This window comes from Pelecanus crispus, chromosome 5, assembly GCF_030463565.1.
Source record: "Pelecanus crispus isolate bPelCri1 chromosome 5, bPelCri1.pri, whole genome shotgun sequence".
NCBI classification, from domain to species: domain Eukaryota; kingdom Metazoa; phylum Chordata; class Aves; order Pelecaniformes; family Pelecanidae; genus Pelecanus; species Pelecanus crispus.
Window position 1 is genome coordinate 6,664,288 of NC_134647.1, and position 24,453 is coordinate 6,688,740.

At 37.4% G+C, this 24,453-nt stretch overlaps 1 protein-coding gene across 1 annotated transcript in view; it reads left to right on the forward strand.

The window, feature by feature from the left end:
* The window catches only part of LRP1B (LDL receptor related protein 1B), a 584,315-nt gene that overhangs the window by 543,451 nt on the left and 16,411 nt on the right, over positions 1-24,453 (forward strand). The window contains exons 82-86 of the mRNA XM_075711708.1: positions 3,567-3,731; positions 14,753-14,914; positions 19,366-19,540; positions 20,154-20,258; positions 22,309-22,422. Coding sequence (XP_075567823.1) covers positions 3,567-3,731; positions 14,753-14,914; positions 19,366-19,540; positions 20,154-20,258; positions 22,309-22,422 — 721 coding nt within the window. The remainder of the gene's footprint in view (positions 1-3,566; positions 3,732-14,752; positions 14,915-19,365; positions 19,541-20,153; positions 20,259-22,308; positions 22,423-24,453) is intronic.

A 24,453-nucleotide genomic window follows, 5' to 3' on the forward strand; every position in this document is an offset into this window, starting at 1 on the left:
AGAATATATAAAATTACATGACCTGTAACCCTTTCCTTTCTTTCATGTTAGACAGATCCAGTAGCTAGACTAGGAGCAATATAACAAGTGAAATTATTTAATTCTTGCAGTTCAGAAGTGAAAAGAGCAGCTGAGAGGTCTTAAAGTCTGAGTTCCAGCAAGCTCAGACCAGTATTGCATTGACTCCAGCAGAAACTTCTCTGGGGTTTTTTTTGTTGTTTTATTTTTTTAATCTTTGTTTGTTCCAATAGTGGGTACTTACTAGACCTCTTCCCAGCTCTTCTTTCAGAGGTCTTTATTCAGTAATTAAAATAAAGAGTATTCAGCTGCTTATAACAATTCTTCTGTGTTTCTCTCCTGGATTTTCTTCCTGTCTTGTCCTACGAGACCATTCTGCTCCTGTCTCCCACACAAAGGCGTCTGATCCCCTTTTGTACTCAGTTGATGTGAATCAGCAAGAGTAATTTGATTCTTGTATTTACCTTCAGACAACAAAGCAGAAGCATTAAAACCCCTATATTGTTAAAGTCTAACATAGTATTTTAAAACTGGCTTATCCATTACATCTTTCAATCCTATTTCTTAGCTTATTTAACATCCAGAATTGCTGTAGTAACTTTTCTCTGTTTCATGTTAGATTTGTGTTGAAACTCTTGAATTTAAAATGTTTTACAGAGAACAAAATCAGTAGCAAATTTTAATAATCTTGTGATGATACAAAATACTACAGACTTTTATGTTTTTTCAGGAAACTTCTCAGTTGACCATTGCATTAAGTTATAACATATATTGCATTTTAAAAGTGTAAGACATGAGTGTCTTTACCATGGGCAATTTTTGTCTCAGTATATTTTCCTGCAAATATGAAGGCATGTATTTCTTGGTGTGATTAGGGCAACTTTCAAGTTTGTAGTTCATGTTTTATAGTTCTAAATATGCCTTTTGATACTCTATTTTTCTCTTGAATTCATAGTCTGTCTTAATTTCCTTTTTTTTTCCCCAAATTTTATATCTTAATTCTGCAAATTGCTCTAGAAGATACATATAACATGTTTTTAATGTGCTATCAGAAAGGTTCATAAAAATGAGCACTTGTCTGTACTTCAGTGTTACTTATTCCATTTTTACCAAGTTCTGCTCTATAAACTCATGACTAATGATAAGTAAAACAGATAAGATAAGCAAAACAAAAATAGACCTTCTCTCCAATAAGATACGCTACATTATCCATTTAAACAACTTCGATAATGAGTATCTGAAGAATGGTTCATGGAACATCAAAGGATTTAATGAACCACCCAAATAAATAAAACACTGAGGCATCCTCAAACTCCCAAATACAAAGTAGCTTTGTTACAGCAGATGTATATATCCAGGGTGGATACCAAAAAATTAAGAGCATGTGGTATTTCATATTTTTATTGTAAACACCTGAAATAATGATGTGCCAGTCAGTCCCCCAGTAGCTTTCAGATTTGTTGCCTAGTTTTAGCTTAATCTGAGATAGGTGCAATTGCCTGAAAGATGATCAGTTCCCAGAAGTTTTGTTTAAATAGGTTTGATCCCAGGCTACGTGTCTGTGCCATCCTAGGAAACCAGGACATGGAGCTGCTGGAGCGGGGCCAGAGGAGGCCACAGAAATGCCCCGAGGGCCGGAGCCCCTCTGCTGCGGGGCCAGGCTGGGGGAGCTGGGGGTGCTCAGCCTGGAGAGGAGGGGGCTGCGGGGAGGCCTGAGTGCGGCCTGGCAGTGCTGAGAGGGGCTGCAGGAAGGGGGGGGCAAGCTTTCAGCAAGGCCTGTTGGGACAGGACAAGGGGTGATGGGTTTAAACTAAAGAAGAGGAGATTTAGACTGGATATAAGGAAGAAATGTTTTACAGTGAGGGTGGTGAGGCAGTGGCCCAGGTTGCCCAGAGAGGCGGTGGAGGCCCCATCCCTGGCACCATCCCAGGCCAGGCTGGACGGGGCTCTGAGCACCCTGCTCTGGTTAAAGCTGTCCCTGGCACTGCAGGGGCTGGGCTGGGTGGGCTCGGAAGGGCCCTGCCCACCCAAACCATTCTGTGATTCTATGATCTCAGCACTGGCTGTGAACGGAGGAGGCCAGACCCTGCTGACGAGGGGCGTACATGAGCAGGAAAGAGAGACTTGGGTGCATGCAAAGAAAAGGCTGCTGCATAAGCACAGTTATATTACTGAACTTTGCAGAGTCTGTGCTGGAGAGAAATATTCAGCTAGAGGATATCTGTCATTCCTAAATTCTGCACTTACAATGCAGCGTATTTCTTTAAACGTCAAAAAAAGGAGTTGCTGTGCCCGTGTCAGTCAATGTTAGACCTCAACAGGACAAAAGGGAACCTTGACTCTTTTTCATTAGTTGTTTAACTAAAACAGATTAATTCAGCAAAACATCTGCACCTGGTGGATGTATTACTGAAGAGTTCTCAGTGTTTGTGGTATCCTCTTGTTAAAAGCCATGATGTAGGTTCAAATGCTGGATTAGTTAGGCAGCGGTCTAGCTTCACAGAATTTTTTTTGCTATGTGAGAAATGAAGGGTCTTATTGCTGAAAGCATGCTGTGGGCCGGAGAGGTGCTTGTCTGTTTCTTTAGGATTACAGTTATTTGGATGTTTGAGCATTGTATACGTGCTAGTCTACAATTAATTTCTTGTTGGTGTCATTGAATGATTTTATATCTTGTTCACTGAATTGAATAGAGATTTATTTTTCAAAGTGTTTCCAAGAGAGGCACAACTCTAATTGCAAAACAGCTTTATAGAAAAATTGAATCTGGCCTAATCGGAATTTGTGTCACCTCGTACCTCACCACTAGGATGGTGGCACTACTGCTGTAAGCAGTCGGTGAATGCAGAGCAGCAGGCAGCATCTCTTCTCAGTGATTTTACAGACTGAGCAGATGCGGAAAAGTATAAATCAGAAAATATGGTTTAGGAGTAACAAGTTAGTATGCAAGCGTGAATTTTTGATGAGGATTTAAAGGCTGAATAATCTTCTTTTCAATATTTTGGATAGGGTTTCGTTAAGGACGTTGTTAGTTAATAGAGACTGGAAGAGAGATCCAAAAAGTCAAATAGGAAAAGGCTGAGGTCACCAGAAAATGACTGGGAAGTTTTCTGAGATCCCCCAGGTGAAACCAACTTTCATTTTTTCATTTCATAAACTAACTAGGAATGATAGTTTCAAGCAAGAGCCCATACTGTCATTACTAACTTACATCCTAAGGAGGTCACCTTTCCTGTGGCATCATTTGGATGAAGCCTAACTGCCGAGTACGGCCCCCAGCTCGGTACGGTACAAGCTCAGAGCCCCGCTGCACAGGCTAGTGCAGCTCTCCGTGAGGGCTCATGGTCTCCAAAGTGTGTATGTTTTTTCTAGAACTATGGAAACAGAAGTGATAGTTTACTTTTGCTATTCTGAAAAGTGATTTTTTTTTCCTCTTCATTGAGAGGGATCTGTAGCTCTATTTAAGATGCAAGGTTCTGTTTTGCCAGTGACATGAACTGTTATACATGACTGTTGAAAACTACTCTGTGTGTGTGCTCTTGCTGCAGACGATACCTGTAAATTAACGTGTGAAAATGGAGGAAAGTGCATTATAAATGAGAAGGGGGATCCACGATGTCACTGCTGGCCAAGTTACTCTGGTGAAAGGTGTGAAACCAACCATTGCTACAATTACTGCCAGAATGGAGGAACCTGTGGAGCCTCTCTGCTTGGTAAATATTTCTGAGTAGCTGTATCTTACTATTATACCTGCCTTAATGTAAAAGTTTTAATTTATTCCTTGTTTGTGATAATTTTTTCTCTTTGTTACTTATTTGCTTTGTCCATACTTAAACTATGTGCAATATAGCTTTATGTAGCATACACATACTTTATAATCAATAGTGCTTTTCATTCATGTATCTCTGTGTTTTAGCAGAACTAAGCTGCATCCCACAAAAGGGAGCATGGAAGTGAGTATTCCGTATAGACGCACATGCCGAGGTGTAGAAATGGAATTGTAAAGCCTAGGGTCCAGTCAAACTACATCTGGAAGAACCCCACACATCTTGCACTCTCTGTATCTCAGTTCTCCCTCTAAATTTTTAGGTGCATACATAGAGATATTTCCTTAAATTACAGAGTTGTGTGACCTCAATCTTTTACCTTTGTCTTGCTGGAATTCACAAAATAGGCATTTTACTCATCTAATTCTCAGGAAGATATGATTGATCAGAGTTCAGATCCTTTGTTTTCTTCAAGGAATTTGAAATCACATCTCTTATCTTCAGGGAGATTATCCTATGTGTCAAAACACAGGTATATGGCAGTTGATCTTTGTCCCTAACATGTAGGCTGGTGTAGCCTGTATAACGCAGTTAGTGTTTGGGCTAGAGAGGGAAGGTGTGATAAGAAGTACTCTAAAACTTAATAATTATGTGAGAAAGGAGAACTTGAATTCTGTTTTCTGCTCCAAGGAATATTTAAATATTTGATTCAAAGTAGAACAGCTGGAGAAGAGTTTGCTGTCTCGTCTCTTCTCAGAAGACCATCAGGCGCTGAAGATGGTGTGAATCATTTTCTCCTATGTGATGAAATGACCAAGACCCTGGTCTCTGAAAGAAAAGTACAGTACCTGACTTTTGAAGAGGAGTTTCTGAGTGTTTAACACAGAGAGAGCTCCCTGTAATGCCGAATTATGTATCTTAGTCTCTGTGACAGACAGGGCTTAGATCTCCATGTTTTCCTCAGCACTTCTTACTAATTAACTTTAGCTTACATAGTTTAGTCATTTAGCTTCACTTACTATGCTGGGTTCTCTGGAACCTCCTCTTCTTTACTGAGATGTGGTGGCAAAAATCCAAGTGAATGCAAATCTAGCAATTTGTTGTATGCCCAACAGAGGACTTTTTGGTTCTGAGTACTTGAGGGTTAATAATGGTATCCATAGTTAACATCACTAATAATGACTAAATATTAAAAAATGAGAATATTTGAACTTGAAGTTGATTAATTATACTTGAAACTACTTCTAACAGCTGATGGAACTGCTGACACAAATGATAAACAGATTTTTCTCAGTGTAGTGAGATCCATACGTGTTTAGTGAGGACATGCAAGTGAATGAAAGCAAGTCACAGGTGTTTTAAATGACATATAAAACTTCCATGTCATCTGAAGAGAGGATGTTTACTCCCACATCTTTACATGTCTGGCATTTAATTGATACTTTTGTGGGGTTAAAAGGCTCCATAAAATTAATAACTCGACTCCTAGAGCTCAGTTCAGTTCTGAATCCTGTAGAGACCCCAGGGTTTTATTTTAATCCTTTTCTTCTGGCAGTAGCCATAGGGCTCACTCACCTCCAGCAGCTTGTGTTTTCCTTGCCAGGCAGCTAACGCTTGCTGTGCTCACACAGCTATGCTATTGCCAGGAGATTTTTTTTTTTTTTTTCCCCTGCTAAATCCAGCCTCTGAAATCTCTCAGCCTTGCTGAAATAATTAGTGTAGTAAGTTTGGTCACCAGTGAGTAAAGGAGAGATATGAGCACATTCTACAATATGCTTCTGCTAAATTGTTAATCAGGGCCCCTGCTACTACAGAGGGCCTGGAGATGCAAGCATTAGCTTTATTTCTCCTTGGTCTCCAACAGGATAATGTGCCTGCACAAAAATGCATCAGGAGAGCCAGTGTGGATGTCACCACAGTCCACATTTCATTGTTCAATTGCCTGATTTTTGGGAATCCGGACCTTTAACTGCAGCTAAAGTTTCCTGTACCACACCTGGCCAACGTGTGCCAAGCCTTTATGAGTAAAGACCAACATAGAGCTGGTTCTGATAACTCTTACTGGGCATACCTGCTAATAAGAAAATTCTTCTGCTGTGCTGTGTCCGCTTTCCAAGGTTCATTGAATTTTTAATAATCATATTTAAAGTTAACCAGATTTCCTATCTGCCATTTCCAATTCATGAGGGTAGCCATGCCTTGAAGCCTGTGCCATAATTTTCATTTGCTGGAGATGTGGAGAAGTGACTGTATATCTTTCTAAATCAAAGTGACTCCATCCAGCATTCCAGATAAAATTTTCGAATTGATCCGCATCTCATCTTCCATGCATGCCTCGCCCCTGGACCCTGTAAATCTCTATTTCTTATCAGACTTTATTTCTTATCTATATCAGGCCATAAATTCTGTGCTACTGAAACAAACCTGCATGTCAGTGAGATGTCCCCTTATCCTAGTTCAATCTAATCCATCACATACTAAAGCCATTATGTACCTTACAGAGGGGAGCTAAACTGGAGGCCCCAAAAACATTGAAAACTGTAATTAAGTCAACAAAGCTTAATTCCTCAGGTGTTTTTGCAACAAGCATTTCCTCTTTCCAGTCAAATATAGCACTGTGTAAAGCACGTGATTCAGTCATTGCACCAGTGAGTGCACATTTAGCTTCAGGGGCTGCACACACCATTCCTGGTTTGGACTGAGGACATGAAATCCAGAGCAGAGCTGCATTCACTCACTTCCTTCTCGTTGTCTCAGCCTTCAAGGCAGAGTTGATCTGCTTTGTCAGGTTCAGAGGAGAGTCTTTAGGGCATGTGTTACTTTATTCTTGCACATTGCAACATGCAGGAATATAAAGGTTCTTTATTACCAGGAATTGCTCTGTTTTTCCTTAATGGTTGTAAAACTTAAGCATTATAGTATGTCTCGATTTAAAATATTACGTCCTAACAGGTTGACCTGTCCCCTAGCAATAAGTACATTGCACACTTTTTTTTTTTTTTTTTTTTGGTAGAGAATCCTCTCACATTTCTGGAAAGTATAAAATTACTATTTTAAAATAAAGTCAGCTTGATATCATCTTAATTTCTCCTACTGTGCTATTGCTGTCTGTGCATACCACCTCCTGTATTACAATGCTCACAAGCATTTCCTCAAAAAGCAGCATTTATACTTTTGATCCATTTTACAATTGGCTCATCAAACTGTCCTGCTAAACTGATGCAATCAAGTTGCACGTATTTTCCCAATTTCCTCTTTTAAAAAAAAAAAAAAAATGTATTTTTGTTCAAAATTATGAAGCTTTTTCCTCTGGAAGTTGCAGAAGCCATATGTGTCAGAATGTCAATCCAAATCCTATCCACAAAATATAAATGACCTGTGATAATTTCAGCTTGCTTGACTCTGTCTTTCTCAGAAGCTCTGATTGCCCTTATTGGTTTTCATGCATTATCCAACTGAAACAGCTTTGATGCAGTCATTCTAACAAGTGTCATTCTACATGCATGCCCTTTGGAAAGCTTAGGGACCACCAGTAAATTTAGCCTCACAGGGAGATGAGCTTCTGCAGGGTCCCTGCTGCTGGGAGGCTTCCCTAGGAGTCTGGGAATTTCCTTACTGTTGGCTTCTGGCTTAAAAACCGAGGAAGAGATACCTGCAAGCAAACCTTTCATCATATTCTGACATAAATAAAATGACGCAGCACATGAAATACTCTTCTAGTGAATGTGTGTGTTCTAGTGAATGTGTAAATCCTGTCCTCCTTCACCACCTAATATATAATAGTAACGTGATAACTAATTAAGTAAATTGCAGAGTATTACTCATTTTTTAAAACATGATTGTGCTAATTCTTTGCTGGATGTGTTAAGTTGTAGAACCTCATTATCTGCACACAAATGTTAATTTGTTAAACAAATCCCACTGGCAATTCAGGGATTATTCGCTGTTGGTTTACTTACTACTAAGCCTTTTGGCAAATTCCTATGTGAACATTATATAGCTAGAGTCTGGGGCAGCTTTAATTAAAATTTATAAGTTTATGACAGTTGTATTGAACTACAATAATTGAACAAAGAAAATGTCATCAGTTAATTAAAAGTACACATCTGAGATGTGTAATTAAAAGTTTGGGTATAATAATGAACACTTTCAAGTAAGCCAAATTAATAGGAATTTGGAAAAATATTAAATGTTATCATAAAAATGCACTTCCTTTCTCCTTACAGTTTAAAGTAAAAATGTTGGAACAATAATTTACTAAATGTCTTCAACACGTTAACTAGATCTAACTAGTTCACAAAATCAGATAAATGCATATTTGTACTATGCTTGCAGTTTGAAGAGAATGTCTAACCATATAGAATTGTGATGTTTGTATCAAAATGAGTAAAAAATTATTGTCTTTCTGCTAAATGAAAATTGATGAAATATTCTCAAAAAAAAAATTATATATAAAGGACATATTATTTTATATTCTATTTTATAAACAAAATAAGTTGATTTGGGGACATGATGGTGCACACTGAAAACTGTCAGTGAAGAACCTGTTTACTTTGCTAATGTCATATCAGTCCCAGTAGTCTCCAAGGGGGATGCTTCATCATCTTGTCACCAGGACAGGGACTGTGGGAGGAGGAGAGGGGTGGTATTGTGGTGGGTTGACCCTGGCTGGATGCCAAGTGCCCACCAAAGCCGCTCTATCACTGCCCTCCTCAGCTGGGCAGGGGAGAGAAAATATAGCGAAAAGCTCATGGGTCGAGATAGGGACAGGGAGATCACTCAGCAATTACCATCACGGGCAAAACAGACTCGACTTGGGGAAAACCAGTTTAACTTATTACCAATCTAAACTGAGTAGGGTAAGAAGAAATAAAACCAAATCTTAAAACACCTTCCCCCCGCTTCTTCCCGGGCTGAACTTCACTCCGAATTTCTCTGCCTCCTCCTCCCAGGCGGCGCAGGCGGACGGGGAATGGGGGCTGTGGTCAGTTCATCGCTCGTGGTCTCTGCTGCTCCTTCCTCCTCAGGGGAGGACTCCTCACACTCCTCCCCTGCTCCGGCGTGGGCTCCTCCCCGGGTGCGGGGGGATCTCTGCTCCCCAGGGGCCTCCATGGGTGCAGGGGCACAGCTGCCTCACCATGGGCTGCACCAGGGCTGCAGGGGAATCTCTGCTCCGTGCCTGGAGCACCTCCTGCCCTCCTTCAGCACTGACATGGGTGTCTGCAGGGCCATTCCTCTCACACATTCTCATTCCTCACTCTGGTTGCAGTTTGTGCCCAGGTTGTTTTTTTCTTCACCCTTTCTTAAATCTGTTATCCCTGAGGTGCTACCACCGTCGCTGATGGGCTCAGCCTTGGCCAGCGGTGGGTCCGTCTTGGAGCCGGCTGGCATGGGCTCTGTCAGACATGGGGGAATTTTCTGGCAGCTTCTCACAGAAGCGACCCCTGTAGCCCCCCTGCTACCAAAACCTTGCCACGCAAACCCAATACAGGTATTTAGGTAGATGTCGAGGCGCTCTGGTCTGTCTGGTCTGCTGCACAGCTGATCTAAGGGTCGCAAGAGAACCACCACAACCAGCCTTGGTAAGAGCAGCCTTTGAGACTACTCGGATATATTTAGAGATTGTTCTTTTCTCCCTTTCTTTCACAGCATGGAGAGAATGTTTATCTGTTGGGACTGATCCCAATCAGCTCACCCACTAATTATGTAGAGTAATACAGCTTCTCTCCACTCCTATTGGTTCAGTAAAGCTAATTATGGTTCATCAGCCACACAGAAATGAATTATTGTGATTCCCACAGACTGCTGATAACTGCTCCAGAACACATGATATTACTTACAGTAGGCTGGTGTAGTGCCGCATTGTTTTCTTTAATAGTGACAGCAAGTGAAATATGCAAATTAAATGTGCATGTTCACACATAACAACTTAAAAACACACATTTCTGGTAGTGAATTTATCATTGACTGGAAGAAATAAGTATTCTATGTCTTGGTACAGGCGTTCATCTGAATGATCTTGCTTTTCGAAACTTTCAGAAAGCTTACAAAAACAGTGCTATTTCCCTGAAATATTTTTTTTTTAAATTGCAGAATACCTTATGTGGTCATACAAAATACATAATATTTCTCTGTTGTTTAGGCAATAGCGTGAATCAAGGTTGATCTCCTTAGAGTTCTGTTTATTACAAAATAAATGTAAATAGGAGTTTAAGATATATGAGTAGATTCCTAAGAGAAATCACCTAGATATTACAGAGACAGTGTACTAAAATATTTATTAGCTATTTTTGAAGATGATTGGAAAGTTATTTGGTATTATATAGCAAAATAAATTGGAAAACTGGGTGTAACTACAGTCTCTGTCATCAAAACCTAATTGAACATTGTAGGATTTTGATCTCTATCATCTTATGGATGATTTGGGTTTTTTGTAAGAAAGGGGGATACTGCATTTCATCTTCATGCCAAAAATTTCACATATTTTGTTTGTGACCTACTGCCAAAAAAAAGCTTCGTATGTCCTAGGGTCACCATAAAGTATTCTCCTTTAATTTACTAAGTTCTGTGCAAAACATTTTAAAAAGTATGTGAAGAAATTTATAAGTTTGTTTCAAGTTCTATCAATTCTAGAATTAAGATTAAAAATTCTGTAATTTATTACTCTCATTTTTTTAAGAGAGAGGCTGCATAGAGACTCTTCAGAGAATAGTGACTTTCAAGTACATTGTTTCCCCAGAGAACTTTCATTATTATTTTTGTTACTTGTTTTATATGTTTTACAAGGCACCCTTTAATGTATTCTCTGCAACTCATTTATTTAGAATTGTTATTTAGAATTATTTTAAATACAAAATACTCTCATCAATATAGGGATTACATGCATTATGTTTCCCCTTGCATATACATATAGTGAGAAACTCAGTGTATCCAAGAATTGGATTAGAGATAGTAAATAACAAACTGCATACACATTCATTGTAAAGCACTGAGTGGAGAAATCCTGAACAAAAAGTGTGCTTCTCGCTCTCTAGATATTATTACTGTGCTTTTGAAATTGGAACATTTACACATGAGATGCTGAGAATGTGCTGCCACCTTGTCCTCCTTGACACTTTGACAAATGACATTTTTCAACATAGGTAATCGAAACAGGAAATTTTTCTTGGGATTAATCTCTTGGGGAAGAGGCTAAAGAAGATAGGCGAAAGCTGGGATGCTAATCTGTAGCAGGCAGAGGGAAAGAAGACAATATTCTCATACAGTGTATCCAGTTGAGGATTGCCCCGAAGAAGGAAGAGCTCAAAACAGGGAACTTTTTTGTGTGTTTTCTTTCAGAAAATTATTTTTGCTCATTTTTGCATAAAATACACCAAAAGATGGTTATCTGAATTTGAAGCAGTTTGCATTCCACAAACCACTTTCCTTAGTAGTAGTTTTCTATACTGCAGTGTGTTGTGAACATTTCTGTGGTGTTGAAGGTTGAGAATTAAGAGACAATTTTACTTCTGTCTCTGCACAGCTCTAGTCCTGAAACTTCACGACCAGTGTAAATGCTGAAGTTCTCTGTGCATGAGATTACCGTGCAATGTTTGTTAGTTAGGATATGTGACATCTTGGTTAACATGACTATTTCCTTTGCAAACATAAATCAATATTCTGATTCTAGGACACAAAACCTTATGGCATTGTTTGTCATTGTTTAATACTGCAGTTTTATTAAACTGTTCTTGGAACCATTCTGTATCAGAAATAATTTATGAGAATAAGGCAGATTAAAATGTCATTATTAGTATTATTTTAGATGCCAACAGTCTGTGTATAAATAGGCAATGAACTATTAACATTACTAGAAGTCATGTTAAATTGAGTGATAAAAATGGGGTTTAGGCTATACTGTATTAAATTTTCATATAACTGTCAGCAGTTTGGCATATTTATCAGCCTACATTAACAAAGAATAGAATAATCTTTTCTACAAACCAGGAAAATATCATCGCCCCATCATTTTAAAAAATAGAGGAGTATTAACAATAAAAACTGATTTCAGACCTCCAGATCTATGCTCTATCACTGTTTTATTTTAACTTTTTTATTGAAACAGTGATTCAGATGAAGGATAAACTGAAACCACCTGACTTAGGGGGAGAAATTTAAATACAAGTGTATACATGGGGAAAAACAAAAAGAGTCTGTGCTAACATCCGAGTTCAATATCTTTAATGTTTAAATCACAGGGGACAGATATGAATAACCAGGCTGATGCATATTAAACTAGTTGGAGCTATTTTTATGTCAGTGGTTTTGTTCTGCTGTACTCATTAGAGAAAGAGACTAACTGATCTCATGGCCTTTAGGATGATTTGCAAAACACTTTAAATTAACATAGCTTAAAATAGAAAATATAGAAAAGAATTATGTGAAAGGTTTCATGTAAGAAGAAAGAGTAAGATGTAAGTGAAGGAAAAAGAATAAATAAATCCTTCCGCATGAATCAGAGAGAATAGAAAAAATGAGGGCACTTCACTTGCCTTGAAAAATTCTCTGACAAATATGATATTAAACGATTACATAGTATTAAAATAAAAGCAGACCAGAAGAAAATTATAATTGTGGGGTTTATGGAATATTTAGTTTAATCTACATTACTGTAATGAGACAGCCAACTGAATACAGAAGGAAAAAGAAAAGGTAAGAAGGGTTGCACATTTCAGAGTTTTAGATGCAGCTGTGGTAAAAGACAGCAGGAGGCAAATGGGAAAGTAGTTGTGGGTACGTACACCAGACATCGTTAAAATGAGGAAACAATGAATGAGGTGAAAGATAGCAAGGAAGGGACGTAGTCACAATGCATCAGTAAATCAGGCAGCGGTAAGGATTTCCTGGTAGATACGTATGAACGTGAGAGATAATTATTATGGAAAAGTAACCCTTAAATATTATTTCATTTGACTAAACACTTTGGCTCTTCTGTATGTTTTAAACCAAGTCAGGCCTAAGTCAAGCATTGTTTTTCTTGTGTGCTTGCTCACCCACCCCTTCATGAAGTAGGATTGTTTAAATGTAAGAAGTTTGTTTCTGCCTTATGGCGTGATGTGAGGTTTTTCAAGTGTAAATGCAGGGATAACTGGAGTTTCTCATTGTTAACATATTCTCTGACTTTTTCTGATCTCTTCAGATTCCACGGTCATATCATTACCCTGATTGGGCTGTCAATAATAAAATCTAATAAGCTATTTTTCCTGTTTGTGCTTGTAATTCCAGTCCAAAGGGCTTCGGCATCACACATAGAGTACATTATGTAGTTAACTTGCTAATCTGATTGACTTTAACACTTCTTAAAACGTAGCCCTGTTCTATCATGGGCAAAGACTAGATATCGAGGAAACGTGTATTAGTTTTACAACAGCCCATTAGTTGTCTTCCTTTTCCAAATTTGCTCTAGCCAATGATACTGATGTTCCCATTCAAGACTAGGCATTTTGCTTCTCCCATCTTAATTCTTAGGTTTTTGCCATTTATGTAAAGCACATGTGTTACTGGTTTGGTTTTCTCTAGTCTACTTACGAGGCATTCCTTTTGTTCTGCCTGATACCTGTTTACTCTTTGACTATTGCTAGTCCATGCATGGTCCCTTCCTCAGAGATACGTTATTTCTGTGACTTTACTCAAAGGGCTGGGTCTTTGCCTGTCAGCTATTCCTCGCTCTGGACTGACCCAGTTAAGCTCTTGATTGTACTTGCCAGCAGGTTGAGTTCCTTATGATTCAAATGAAGATCATCTTGTCTGCCCCTTTGTTTCAAAACAAAGGTCCTGATTAATCTTCATCTTAGAAGCCAGGAAGAAGAAAAGTGTTAAACTCTGGTTTAAGAAAACCCTAAAGGCTGAATGAAAGCAAAGGGAAGGAGGGTGGGGGAAAAATAATGTTTTGTAAGAAATAAACAAGAATGAGAATAGATTATTAGGAAGTGAGAAGGCTAGTTGGACACATCAAGCCATTTACTTGAAGAGAAGATTACAAATGAGATATAAAAGCAAAGTCAGGAGATGGAAAAACATTTATGGGATCTAGAAATTTGTTTTAAAGAAGATAAGCTTTAAGAAAAAAGTCAGGGAAAAGTGAAAGAGTTTAATAAAACAGTGGATTTGTAATAAAGTTATAAATCCTTTAGACATGAGATTTAGATAAGGGAAAAAAATGGGAAAATTACAGTAGGGAAGAATCATAGGAGGAAAATGCATCGGTTTTAAACAATACTTTAACACCCTTTAAAAAGAAGCTATCGACTAGGAGTTCATTTTGTGCAAATATTCATTCCTAGGTGTTCACTGCTTTTCAGACATTGTATATTGACCTTACAGGCATTTTTGGTCTGATGCAAGACAGCAATTTTTATGTTATAGTATTTATTATATGAGAGGGATAGGATAACAAAACAGGCAAAGATATTTGTGTTTTAGTAAAAATTGTTGTGTAAAGTTGGCTATTAGCACATTGGTAAATATTTGTACACTCATGTGATTATATGTCAAGGTTTGTAGATTTGAGAATAATGGAGTGTATTCTGAAGAGGCATCAATGTTGATTATACAAACATTTATCCTATGCATCTGGAGGAACCCAGCCTGGCAGGATAATTTGAAGAGCTTAGTCATATCTTAAATTCCTACTTATGACTGTCTTTTAAAATAATTCCCAAACAGAGTCAATGCCCATACATGCGCAAGTGTAAAATGCATAGATGCAGTTTTTGAGGTGCCCATATCTTACAGAGCTGACTTGCTTTTTAAAAAGTTCTGAATTCAAGCAATGTTTGCAAAGGTATGTTTTATTAGTCTAGAGAAATGTAGTGCGGCTCATACATTAAAACTTGCTACTGTTATGATAAATGTCTCTATCTTTAAAGTGCTGATTATTATTTTAATGTTTATTTTTATCATAAAATAGTTTTCTTTGTTTTGAATAGGGAGGCCTACTTGCAACTGTGCGCTGGGTTTTACAGGACCAAACTGCAATCAGACAGTCTGCCATCATTTTTGTCAAAATGGAGGAACCTGTAGTGTCACTGCTGGGAATCAAGCCTTTTGCAACTGCTTGCCTGAGTATACAGGAGACAGATGTCAGTATTGTAAGTAATCTTCACAAACTCTTAAATCTGGATTTATAATAGAAGTTCTACAAAATGGGAGTTTAATGTGATTTCAGTGATTTTTCTACAGCACGTGTTGGTAAACTTAGCTCCAAAATGATTCATACTGCTAAGGGAATGGAATCTGATGCATTCAAGTGATCTTTGAACATATTTCCACAATATCCATCTACATGTGTAGGAGAAGAAAAAAGCTTTTTTAGGAATTATTTATTTTAGTATTTTCATGAATGAATATGTACAATGGAGCTGTAAAAGACAGCTGACTTTGTCAATAGAAATGAGATAATAGTGTTGAATTTTTCATGTATTTGTTATCTTATGCTGGTGGAATACCTCAATGTAGCAAATTGATATAGCTGGTTAAAGAATTTCTCTGGTATCCTTCATCTTCACAGGCCATCACTTGTGTCTCCAACTGCTACCTTACCTTTTCTTTGTATTTCTAACCCCAGTAAGCAGCGTATTGACTTTTAAGTTTCACACCTCTGTATTCCTTCATCTTGCTCAGTCCACGATCACCTTCAGCATGGTTTCTGCCTCCTCCTAGTATTGAAAATCAGGATTTCTAAGTATTACTCTTGTTTAATTCTCAGGACTTAGGTTCTGTCCTCTGCATCTGAAGTTCTCCATAGTTTGCCTTTCCACTGACCCATCAGTCTCTTCTCATTGAGATACTGTTTTCCAAAGGTTTCCATGCCTTTAGAAAGGCTTTTCTTGCTTTTTAGAACTTTCTCTAAATTTTTACTTCTTTTACAGCAGAGAGGGGAAAGAAGATTATCAACCAATAGGCCTTCTGCTCTTACTCCGTTTATCTTTCTTTTCTCTCCATGCTTTCTCTTAGCATGGTTCACCATTATGTTTTCCAGTGACTCAAGACATTTGAACATAATCTTGAATTTCTTCTTTTGGTCACTCATACAGTTTGTCTTCCTCATGTCTCTTCAACATGATGACTCACTAGCAACCCTGACCTAAAACTGATTATTCTTCTGAGATCAGAATTATTTTTTTTAATCTTTTTTCTACTCCTGCTTTGCTTTGGCTATAATATTCTAAAATAGAGGACTGTCATAGTGCTTGTTATAGAATAGAACATTAAATGTGAAAGCCATCATCTTTTTTGTATATAATTCAGTGAATTTGCTGAAGAACGCCAGATTTCAACCAAATAGAAGGGAAATTAGTTGTTATAAAGGTCTGGTTTAGAATTATCTGCAAGATACAAAAAGTATTTAGTTTTAGTGAAAGGTCTGTCAAACAAGGAAAGGGTTAGTGTGTATCTTAAATAGGATTTGTACTGAAGTAAACTGAATGTATTTCCAGTTGGGAGACTATGAAATAAATTGAATCCTTTGAATGGAAAACCAGCAGTAATTGTGATTCTCTCCCACTTGGTATTAAACAAACTGCATGGATCCACAAGTAACTATCTGCAAACACAATTGGGTATTTGAAAACAGTATAGTACATAAATCATGCACAGACAGACACACAGATTAAGAAAAAATATTTACTTCAGGCTTACCCGAAACCAAACAAATTGTTTCTAGTTGAATGCTTCTGCAAACATCTTTTCTTTTTTTTTTTTTTTTTTTTAAAGAATTAATTTAAATGTAAATTTAGGGTTACTTTTTAAACAGTGCTTATTATCAGATTTGGACTGTCTGCTGACACTTTGTAAAAATGCCACAGTTCGGAGACTCGAACACATTATAAAATACAAAATAAAATTAAGCTTTTGTTTATTTAAACCTTAATTCTTTTAGGAAAAAGAGTCTTACAATCTTTTAGAGTTGGGTGGGTTTTGTTTTGGTGTTTTTTTTTTTTTGTGGCCAATAACAGTACAAATGAAATTGTACAGGTTTACAGTTAATAATGTGTATATAAATTCACATCTATGATTTTTTGCTTTATTCACACATATGTATGATTTTTTGCTTTATTAATCACATTCACTTTCTATGCATGTTGGAATATATTAATATAGCATTATTGCAAAGATTGGTTGCCTCTAAGAGATCTTTTTCAGTCTTTCTATGATGTGATTGAAACTAGTTCATATGCAAAGGGTGATACATGAATGTGCATAGGTATTTTACTCATGCTCCCAGGTTGAAAATATTATTAGTGTTTTTTTATGGCAGGGAGAAGACATTTACTTGCAGTATTGCCAGATTGCAAAGACCTTATTTTCCTCATACTTATCGTCTCCAATTACCCAATGCAGAGTTTCTCCTGTGATTAGTTCACATAAGGGCTAATAACCAAAATGTGTGCTCCGTGTCAAGGCACTGGCACTGCTGAAATAAATTTAAGTGAATGAATTTACATAGAATTCTACTAACATTGTGCATGTTGTTATATGCACATGAATTTGATGTATTTGAATATAACTCCCTATTTTAAATTCCTGAAATAAGACATACAGGCTAGTTAAAGTTCATTTCTTGTATCATTTAAGGCCCAAACAACCTAAAAAATAGAAAGCGTTTTCACACAGTTACAATCATTCAAAGTGGATATAGTGATCTCACAAGCTGTTACTTTCCCTGAAACTGAAATTCCTTTCTTCAGGGAAAAAAAAAAGAACTATTTTTTGTGTAATTTTAGTCCAAATGTAGCATACGCATTTCAGATACAGCAGAAGATGAAAGGTGTTTGTGGCTACAATCAATATTAAAAACCAGTAATTGTTTTAGAGTATGAACTTCCTATTCCTAGGTTTGGGGGGGGCGGGGGGGGAGGTTGCCTTAATGTGCATGGAAACTTTTCCCCCTTGCAATGCTTTTTTCATAAAATGTCTCTCAATATTAGCTTTCAAGCTACAGAAGTTTTTGTTCAAAGTACTGCCCCCCTGCTGCAAATTCCTGTTCTGTACCTTGAATTGGGGAATGGCAAACAACAAACTACTCCATTTAGTGTCTTTTAAGCCTCTCTGGTTGCTCAGTAGTGATTCCTTAAGCAGATGAGTCTACAGCCTGCATAGACAGGTGGAGACATACAATGAATAATCAAACAGAAATAAATCCTCCAACAGTCATGCTTTCTCCTTTAGCAGAACTCTTCCAGCATGGTGAGTACCAACGGCAGTCAGTACATACTGCTCTTAGAGGGGGAAAAACAGCACAGGGAAGCTTAAGCAAAATGTTTCCCACTTTGAGACGCCCTCACAAATCGTCCATCCTGAATATATTTGGTAAAATAGATCAGTTTTAGTAGTCTCCAATTTGCTGCTTACAACATGCCCCCAGGCAAATGGCAGCTTGAGAGCTGACACTTCCAGACTCAAAGCTGACCTTGCCATTTGGCCAAGGTCTCATTCTCTAGGGAACAGCTTGATAACGCCCTACTTCTAGCTGCTACTGACTCACCCTTAGCCATATGCTGAGCTTCAAAGGGCTTGAATTTTTTAGTTTTGTCAGAAAGGTAATATTCGATTAATATGGACCAGGTTAACTCTTAAGCTAATGCAGATTCATAGATACAGAATTGATACATCTTATAGATCAATTACTTCATCTGTCCATCAGGACCACCACCAAAAGCTCAACACAACATGTTAACTACACAGAACTGGAGAAAGTATTAGAAACAGAGAGAAATAGAGACTTTAAATAATTTGGCCCCTTTAAGGAGCTTAAATGACGACTTTAAAAAAAAAAAAAAAAAAAAGAAGGTTGTCACTACCATGTAAATAAAAATGAAACAAAATTTTAAGATACCAGTATATTGTAGCTCTGGAAGCTTCTTCAGTTAGGCAACTTGGTTTTTTTTAAAGGCATGTGAAAAAAAATCAGACAGTTACTGGTGCTTCTAAAGAGTTAAAGAATTCACTACTTGAAATCTCAGTCCTGCTGGCATTTAAGCAGTTAAATAAGATAATGGGATCTTGCACAGTCTATAAAGACAAGCATGTATGTAGTTTTTTGTAAAACTTATGGATTGTGTCTTTATATATAATTATTATAACTTCACGAAATGTTAATATGTGGATAAATGAAAATAAAACTTAATTATTTCAAAATACTATTTCCATTTCAGTTTAGCATAATGCTGTTAATGGTAATGTGAATGTATCAGAAGATTTTATTCAGCCAATGTCCCATTAAATACATTAACATTGCTCTGCTTTTCTCATCAGTAGTCTTTATATTATGTGGGATGATGCCATAAATGGTTAGACATCTAGAAGGAAAAAAAAAAAAATCTCTTTTATCCTTCTGTTTCACTTCTCAAGACTACATCGTTAATATATTATGTATCTGTTTATGGGCTATTCTTCATTCTTGTAGTTGCCAGTGAGCCACCAGCTTCATTCATCATTTTGTTTTTATTATAGTACCTTTTAAACCACAGAAAAGTAAGGTATAATTTTTCCTATGCTACTCCTTAATGTCTTTTAGTAATTAGCTTTCTGTTGCTTGCAGATGTTTGCCACCATTATTGTGTGAATTCTGAATCATGTACTATTTCTGATGATGGAAGCGTAGAGTGTGTCTGTCCAGTACGATTTGAAGGTCCAAAATGTGAAGTGGACAAGTGTATCAGATGTCACGGGGGACACTGCATTATAAACAAGGACAGTAATGACATAGTGTGCAAGTAAGTGTGTGTGTGTGGGGTGGTTATGGTCAAAATTATATATTTTATGGTGATTATACTGCAGTATCCTTCAAATCTCTTACACAGTGGCTAGCCCCTGAACCAGTCACATCAGAACTGTTCCTTTGTGCGGCTCTTGCCCACGCAGAACCCACTGACTCCTGCCTTTTTAAACCAACTTTTGGAGCACTCCTCACTGGGGAAAGCATAACGTAGCAGGAGACTGAATGGGTCTTCACTTGGAAAAAATGGAATATGTAATCAAATTAACAGTCAAGTTTTACCACACTGTTGAAATTTGTTCTTTCTGCAGTACTTGTGACAGTGATGGAGACATATTGTATACTAATGAAAGCATGTATATTAAGATGTGCTGCTATATTGCCGAGTGAGTATTTTGTATAATAATAGTTTATTTTCATAAAAGGAAAGATTGACAATATTTTATGTAAAAAGCTCACTCCCTGCGCTAGCTTTTCAAGGTGGAAACCTAGAATTCTTGCAATCAGTAGATCCTATACATATCATAAAAATCAGTATTTTAACATATAGACTGATAAGGGAATACACCAGAATTAATAATGCTACTTGTATTTTTTCTTAACCATGACAGTTGCACTAATGGAAAGATTGCCTCTACCTGTCAGTTATGTGACGGCTACTGTTACAACGGTGGTACATGTCAACTCGACCCAGAGACAAATATACCTGTCTGTCTGTGAGTATCCTGCATTGCATAGGTCATTAAAATATGTGTGCCAACAAATAATAAAATTATTATGCATGTGCCTTTATTTTTGATCTCTCTAGGATGTAAAATGTGCTGGTTGCAGTTGTAACTTACAGTACTTTTTCCAGCTATTTCTGTAACCTGACACTTTGTCTACCTTTTGCAATATGTGTATTGAAAGATATAACTAAGGTATATATTGTGAATGCATATAGATACAAAGACATAACTTTTGGGACTTCTAATAATTTCAGGACAGATCTAAAGCCCATTTGGGCATTTGTTCAGGGATGGAATCGGGCGGTACAGGATGGTTGGTCTCCCCTGCTTCTCAAAGGTGGATTGAGTCTCCTATAAAGATGGTCAGAGGTAGGGGCAATATGCTCCTTCTGATGGCCTGAGAATAGGAAGAATAATGTCAGTGTTTGTGTCCTTTATGGGTCTGAGGATTTGCTCATGTATCTGTTGTTTCTGCCCTAACCTTCACACTGCCCACAGTAGCTTGGCTGTTCTGTGGGGAGATTGCTCTCTCCCTCCTGCACCATGGTTGAGAGAATAATTCAGGATGCTTTTCTTAAGCCCAGACATCAAATACCAAAGGAAATGTGATTCTGTAGTCTAGATGGTAAAGTACCGTCTTAAGAGGTAGAAAAGCCTACATTCTAGTCCTTTCTTGAGAGCTATGGTGTATCTTCTTTTTCAGCTGCTAAATGTTAAATACAGAAGTAGGCACTGTAGCAAGAAATTAATTTCCTTCCTGCTCTTCAGTTACACTGAGCTACCTAGTCATACTCCTTGTTTTTTTACTTTTGCCTAATAAACGATCCGATCTTTTCTGCACTGCTGAAAAGCTTCATTGTCGAACAGGCTTCCACTTCTCAGAACAACCTGGAGATCAGAGCATCTCCCAGGAACATATGAGGTGTTGGAAGAGAGAATTGGACTCGATTGTCTCATTTCCAGGGTGACATTAGTAAGCTGTTGTCCAAAGGGATCTGGCATTACAGCTTTGTAAATACAGATACAGCCATCCCTTCATTTTGTTGATGTGTATGAGGCAGGTGAACTTAAAAGAGAGTGCCTGTTGTATTCAGACTCTCAAGGAAGTTACATAGAGAAGTGCCTAGATTTTGTAGTCTGCCCAGTGTAAGAGATGGACCAATTGTTCCTCCCTGTGAGAGCTCAAGCACTTCTGAATGTGCAGAGGGGAAAAATTGTAGTTGCTGTACTATTGAAAAGAAGTTGTCAATAGATGTTTGCAGCTTTGGGGTTAGAGACAGTGGAATGCAGTTCTGCATGGTAGTCCTTATTCAGCTGAAAATGCGTGTAGTGCCTATGTCTCTTTTTCATTATTATTTTGATTCAGCCCTTTTAACCTGTTATTTGTATCTCCGTAAATGTCTTTAGTTGAGGACTAGGGAGACTTATAAATCTCAGCAAAAGGAGAATATCACAGCTATAATATGTAAGACCCAAATATGATGATTAAGTCTGGTGATTCATTTGCTTAAACACCTAGAATGGCTATTTTGGAAGCTTGTGATTCTTCCTTTCTTTTTCCTTATAAAACTGGCTTATTCTTTTTCAAATTCATATGGAACACCATAGCATCTCAAGGAAAACAGGTTTCATACATTAATTTGTGTGTGGATTTACACTATACAAATGCTGCAGCATATGTCAACACTGTTAGCAGTGCTAGGAAAACAGTCATGAACATTTTTAAGGCCATTGCACTCTGGATTGATAAATACAAATGTATAGTACATTTGACAATAATACTTTATTAAGAATGTTAGACTCCTGAACCCATCAGTTAGGCCCATTGTTTTAAAAGCGTTTGATCAATGCTGATGAGCAAACTTTTCAGTATAGTCAGATTGGACCTTACATGAAAAACAGAGTATTGATTTTGTTATCTCTGGGTGTGTGCCTGTGTATGTGTGTGTGTCTTGCCATCATTATATATAATGCGTTTAAAATCTGTTCAGCAAAAGGTAGAATATTTACATAGGTCTATTTTACTGAAATTCTGCAGATGCTCTGTGGGGTTTAAAAGTCAGCGCTGTGACCAGAAAGTGAACCCTTGTGATTACTACTGTCAGAATGAGGGAATTTGCACTTTAACTGCGTTTAATGAACCGAGATGCAAGTAGGTTTAACCTTCCACTTAATGCTGCACATTCTGTGACATCATTTCAGGCCACAGTTCATTGGTTCAAGTCATGCACATTCACATACATTTCACAATATATACTTAATCCGGGGGCTCGTTTCTATAATACACACTTACCCTTTGATAGTTGCACTGATGAGTATATTTAAACATACTTTTGGAGTATCTATATCATCGGAGGAAGAAATAAAAAGCTTTATTTTTAATAAGTGAATTGAAAATACTGAAAATGCCACTTGGCTTTTAGTGTTCGTATTTTGAGATATTTTACCAAGTTAATCCTACACAGCATAAAGTTTAGCAAACAGTAATGTTGCACATGTTCTGTAGTCCAAAACTGATTTCCTATTTCTTATCTGTACAGGGAAAGGAACAGAAGAACTATATTTAGGTACCATTTCAGGAGTTAAGCTTGTATTCATAAGTCTCGTTGTTAACTTTATAGAAATAATGCTGTAAAATACAAACTGTTAAACAAAACTAAGTGAGCTACATCATAACTTTGATTCACCTCTGATAAAAAAAGGTATAAAATAGGTACATTTGTATGCTTTATTTCTCTGAAAGATTTTAGGTCTACTTCTTAAAAAGAAAATTTTAATCCTCATCAGGGAAAGAAACAACCTTAGTCTTTGAAAATGCTGTAAAACAGATTACACAGATATGAAATATCAGTCAGATGAACATAGCTTTACTCAACAATTGTTATGCAGAAGTCAGAATTGAAATCACGAGCCAAAGACCTAGACTTGGGATAAAATATGAAACTCCAACAGCTTTAATCTTATCTCATCTAAATGCATGGTTTGTGAAAACAGAAAATGCTGCGGGGATGTGCTGTGGTTTTCTGGTGGGTAGCAATGACAGTGACTAGGTATGGTGAGTAATCTAATTTTTTTGAAAAATATGATCACAATTCCTTTGTCAGTGTTCTCAAGCAATGAAACTCTATGACTTCAGCTATCATAAATCATAAGATGTAGATTAGTCTTCTAACTACCACTTTTTAAACTTTGAAGAGTATGGCATGGGTCTGTTGCTCAGCGTGTGTGTGGGACATGGTTGCTTGGAACAGTTTGTATCTCGCTGTGTCATACATGAGCATGTAATTCACTTCATATTTGGAATGTAAGTACAGCTAGAATGAGTGTTCCTATTGTCTCTTCAGACTGATTGTTGGTTTAGTATGGCCACTACTGCCTGTGTCTAGGAATTGTTAAGAGAATCTTCTAAATTGTTTCTTTTTTTACAAAGCCAAGGTGGCTTAGAGGAAAGGGAAGAGAAGCAAATAGAAGTTGTTTGATGGAGTTGAGGACAGTTACAGTGATAGAGAGGAAGAAGTGTAACTCCATATGTCTCGGTTCTCCTTGCCAACCTCAGTTCAAGCTCCAGTTGTTCCCAATATCTTGTGGTTTTCTGGTGACAAATTAGTTCCTAACTGGAGCGTGCTTACAATTTTACCAACCTGATACTGGCAAGTAGAAGACCTCAAGAAGGAATGAAGTAATCCCGTGCTTCACGAGAGTCATTGTGTCAACGAACAGGAGTCTCAAAGATTTTCTCTGTAAGTTCTGCTCTGTTGTTAGGGAAAATGGTTTATCCCTCCAACATGCATGTCTGGCCATGCTATGTATGACATCTGTCTCTGAGAGACACTTATCTAAGGGCTCCAAATCATGGGTGGGTGATTTTTAGAAGAAATAGGAAATGGATGGGTTTATTGTCATTCAGGAAGAACTCTCTCTCTCACAGCCAGATCAGTTGAGAATGCAAACTTTATACATAATCAAGCCCTTATTATCATTCAGTAAAGACAATAGAGAATAAGATTTCTCTGTTCTAAAGGGCAATCCTAAAGCCATAATTATACAGAGGAAATGTATGCCTGTAAGAACATACTTTCCTTTTACCAACCTGTACTGTTAGGGTACGTTTTTATTTTATCTTCCTACCTCAAGTTTTTTTTTTTTTTTAAACCTGAATGCAGTAAATATTAGGTGCACATTG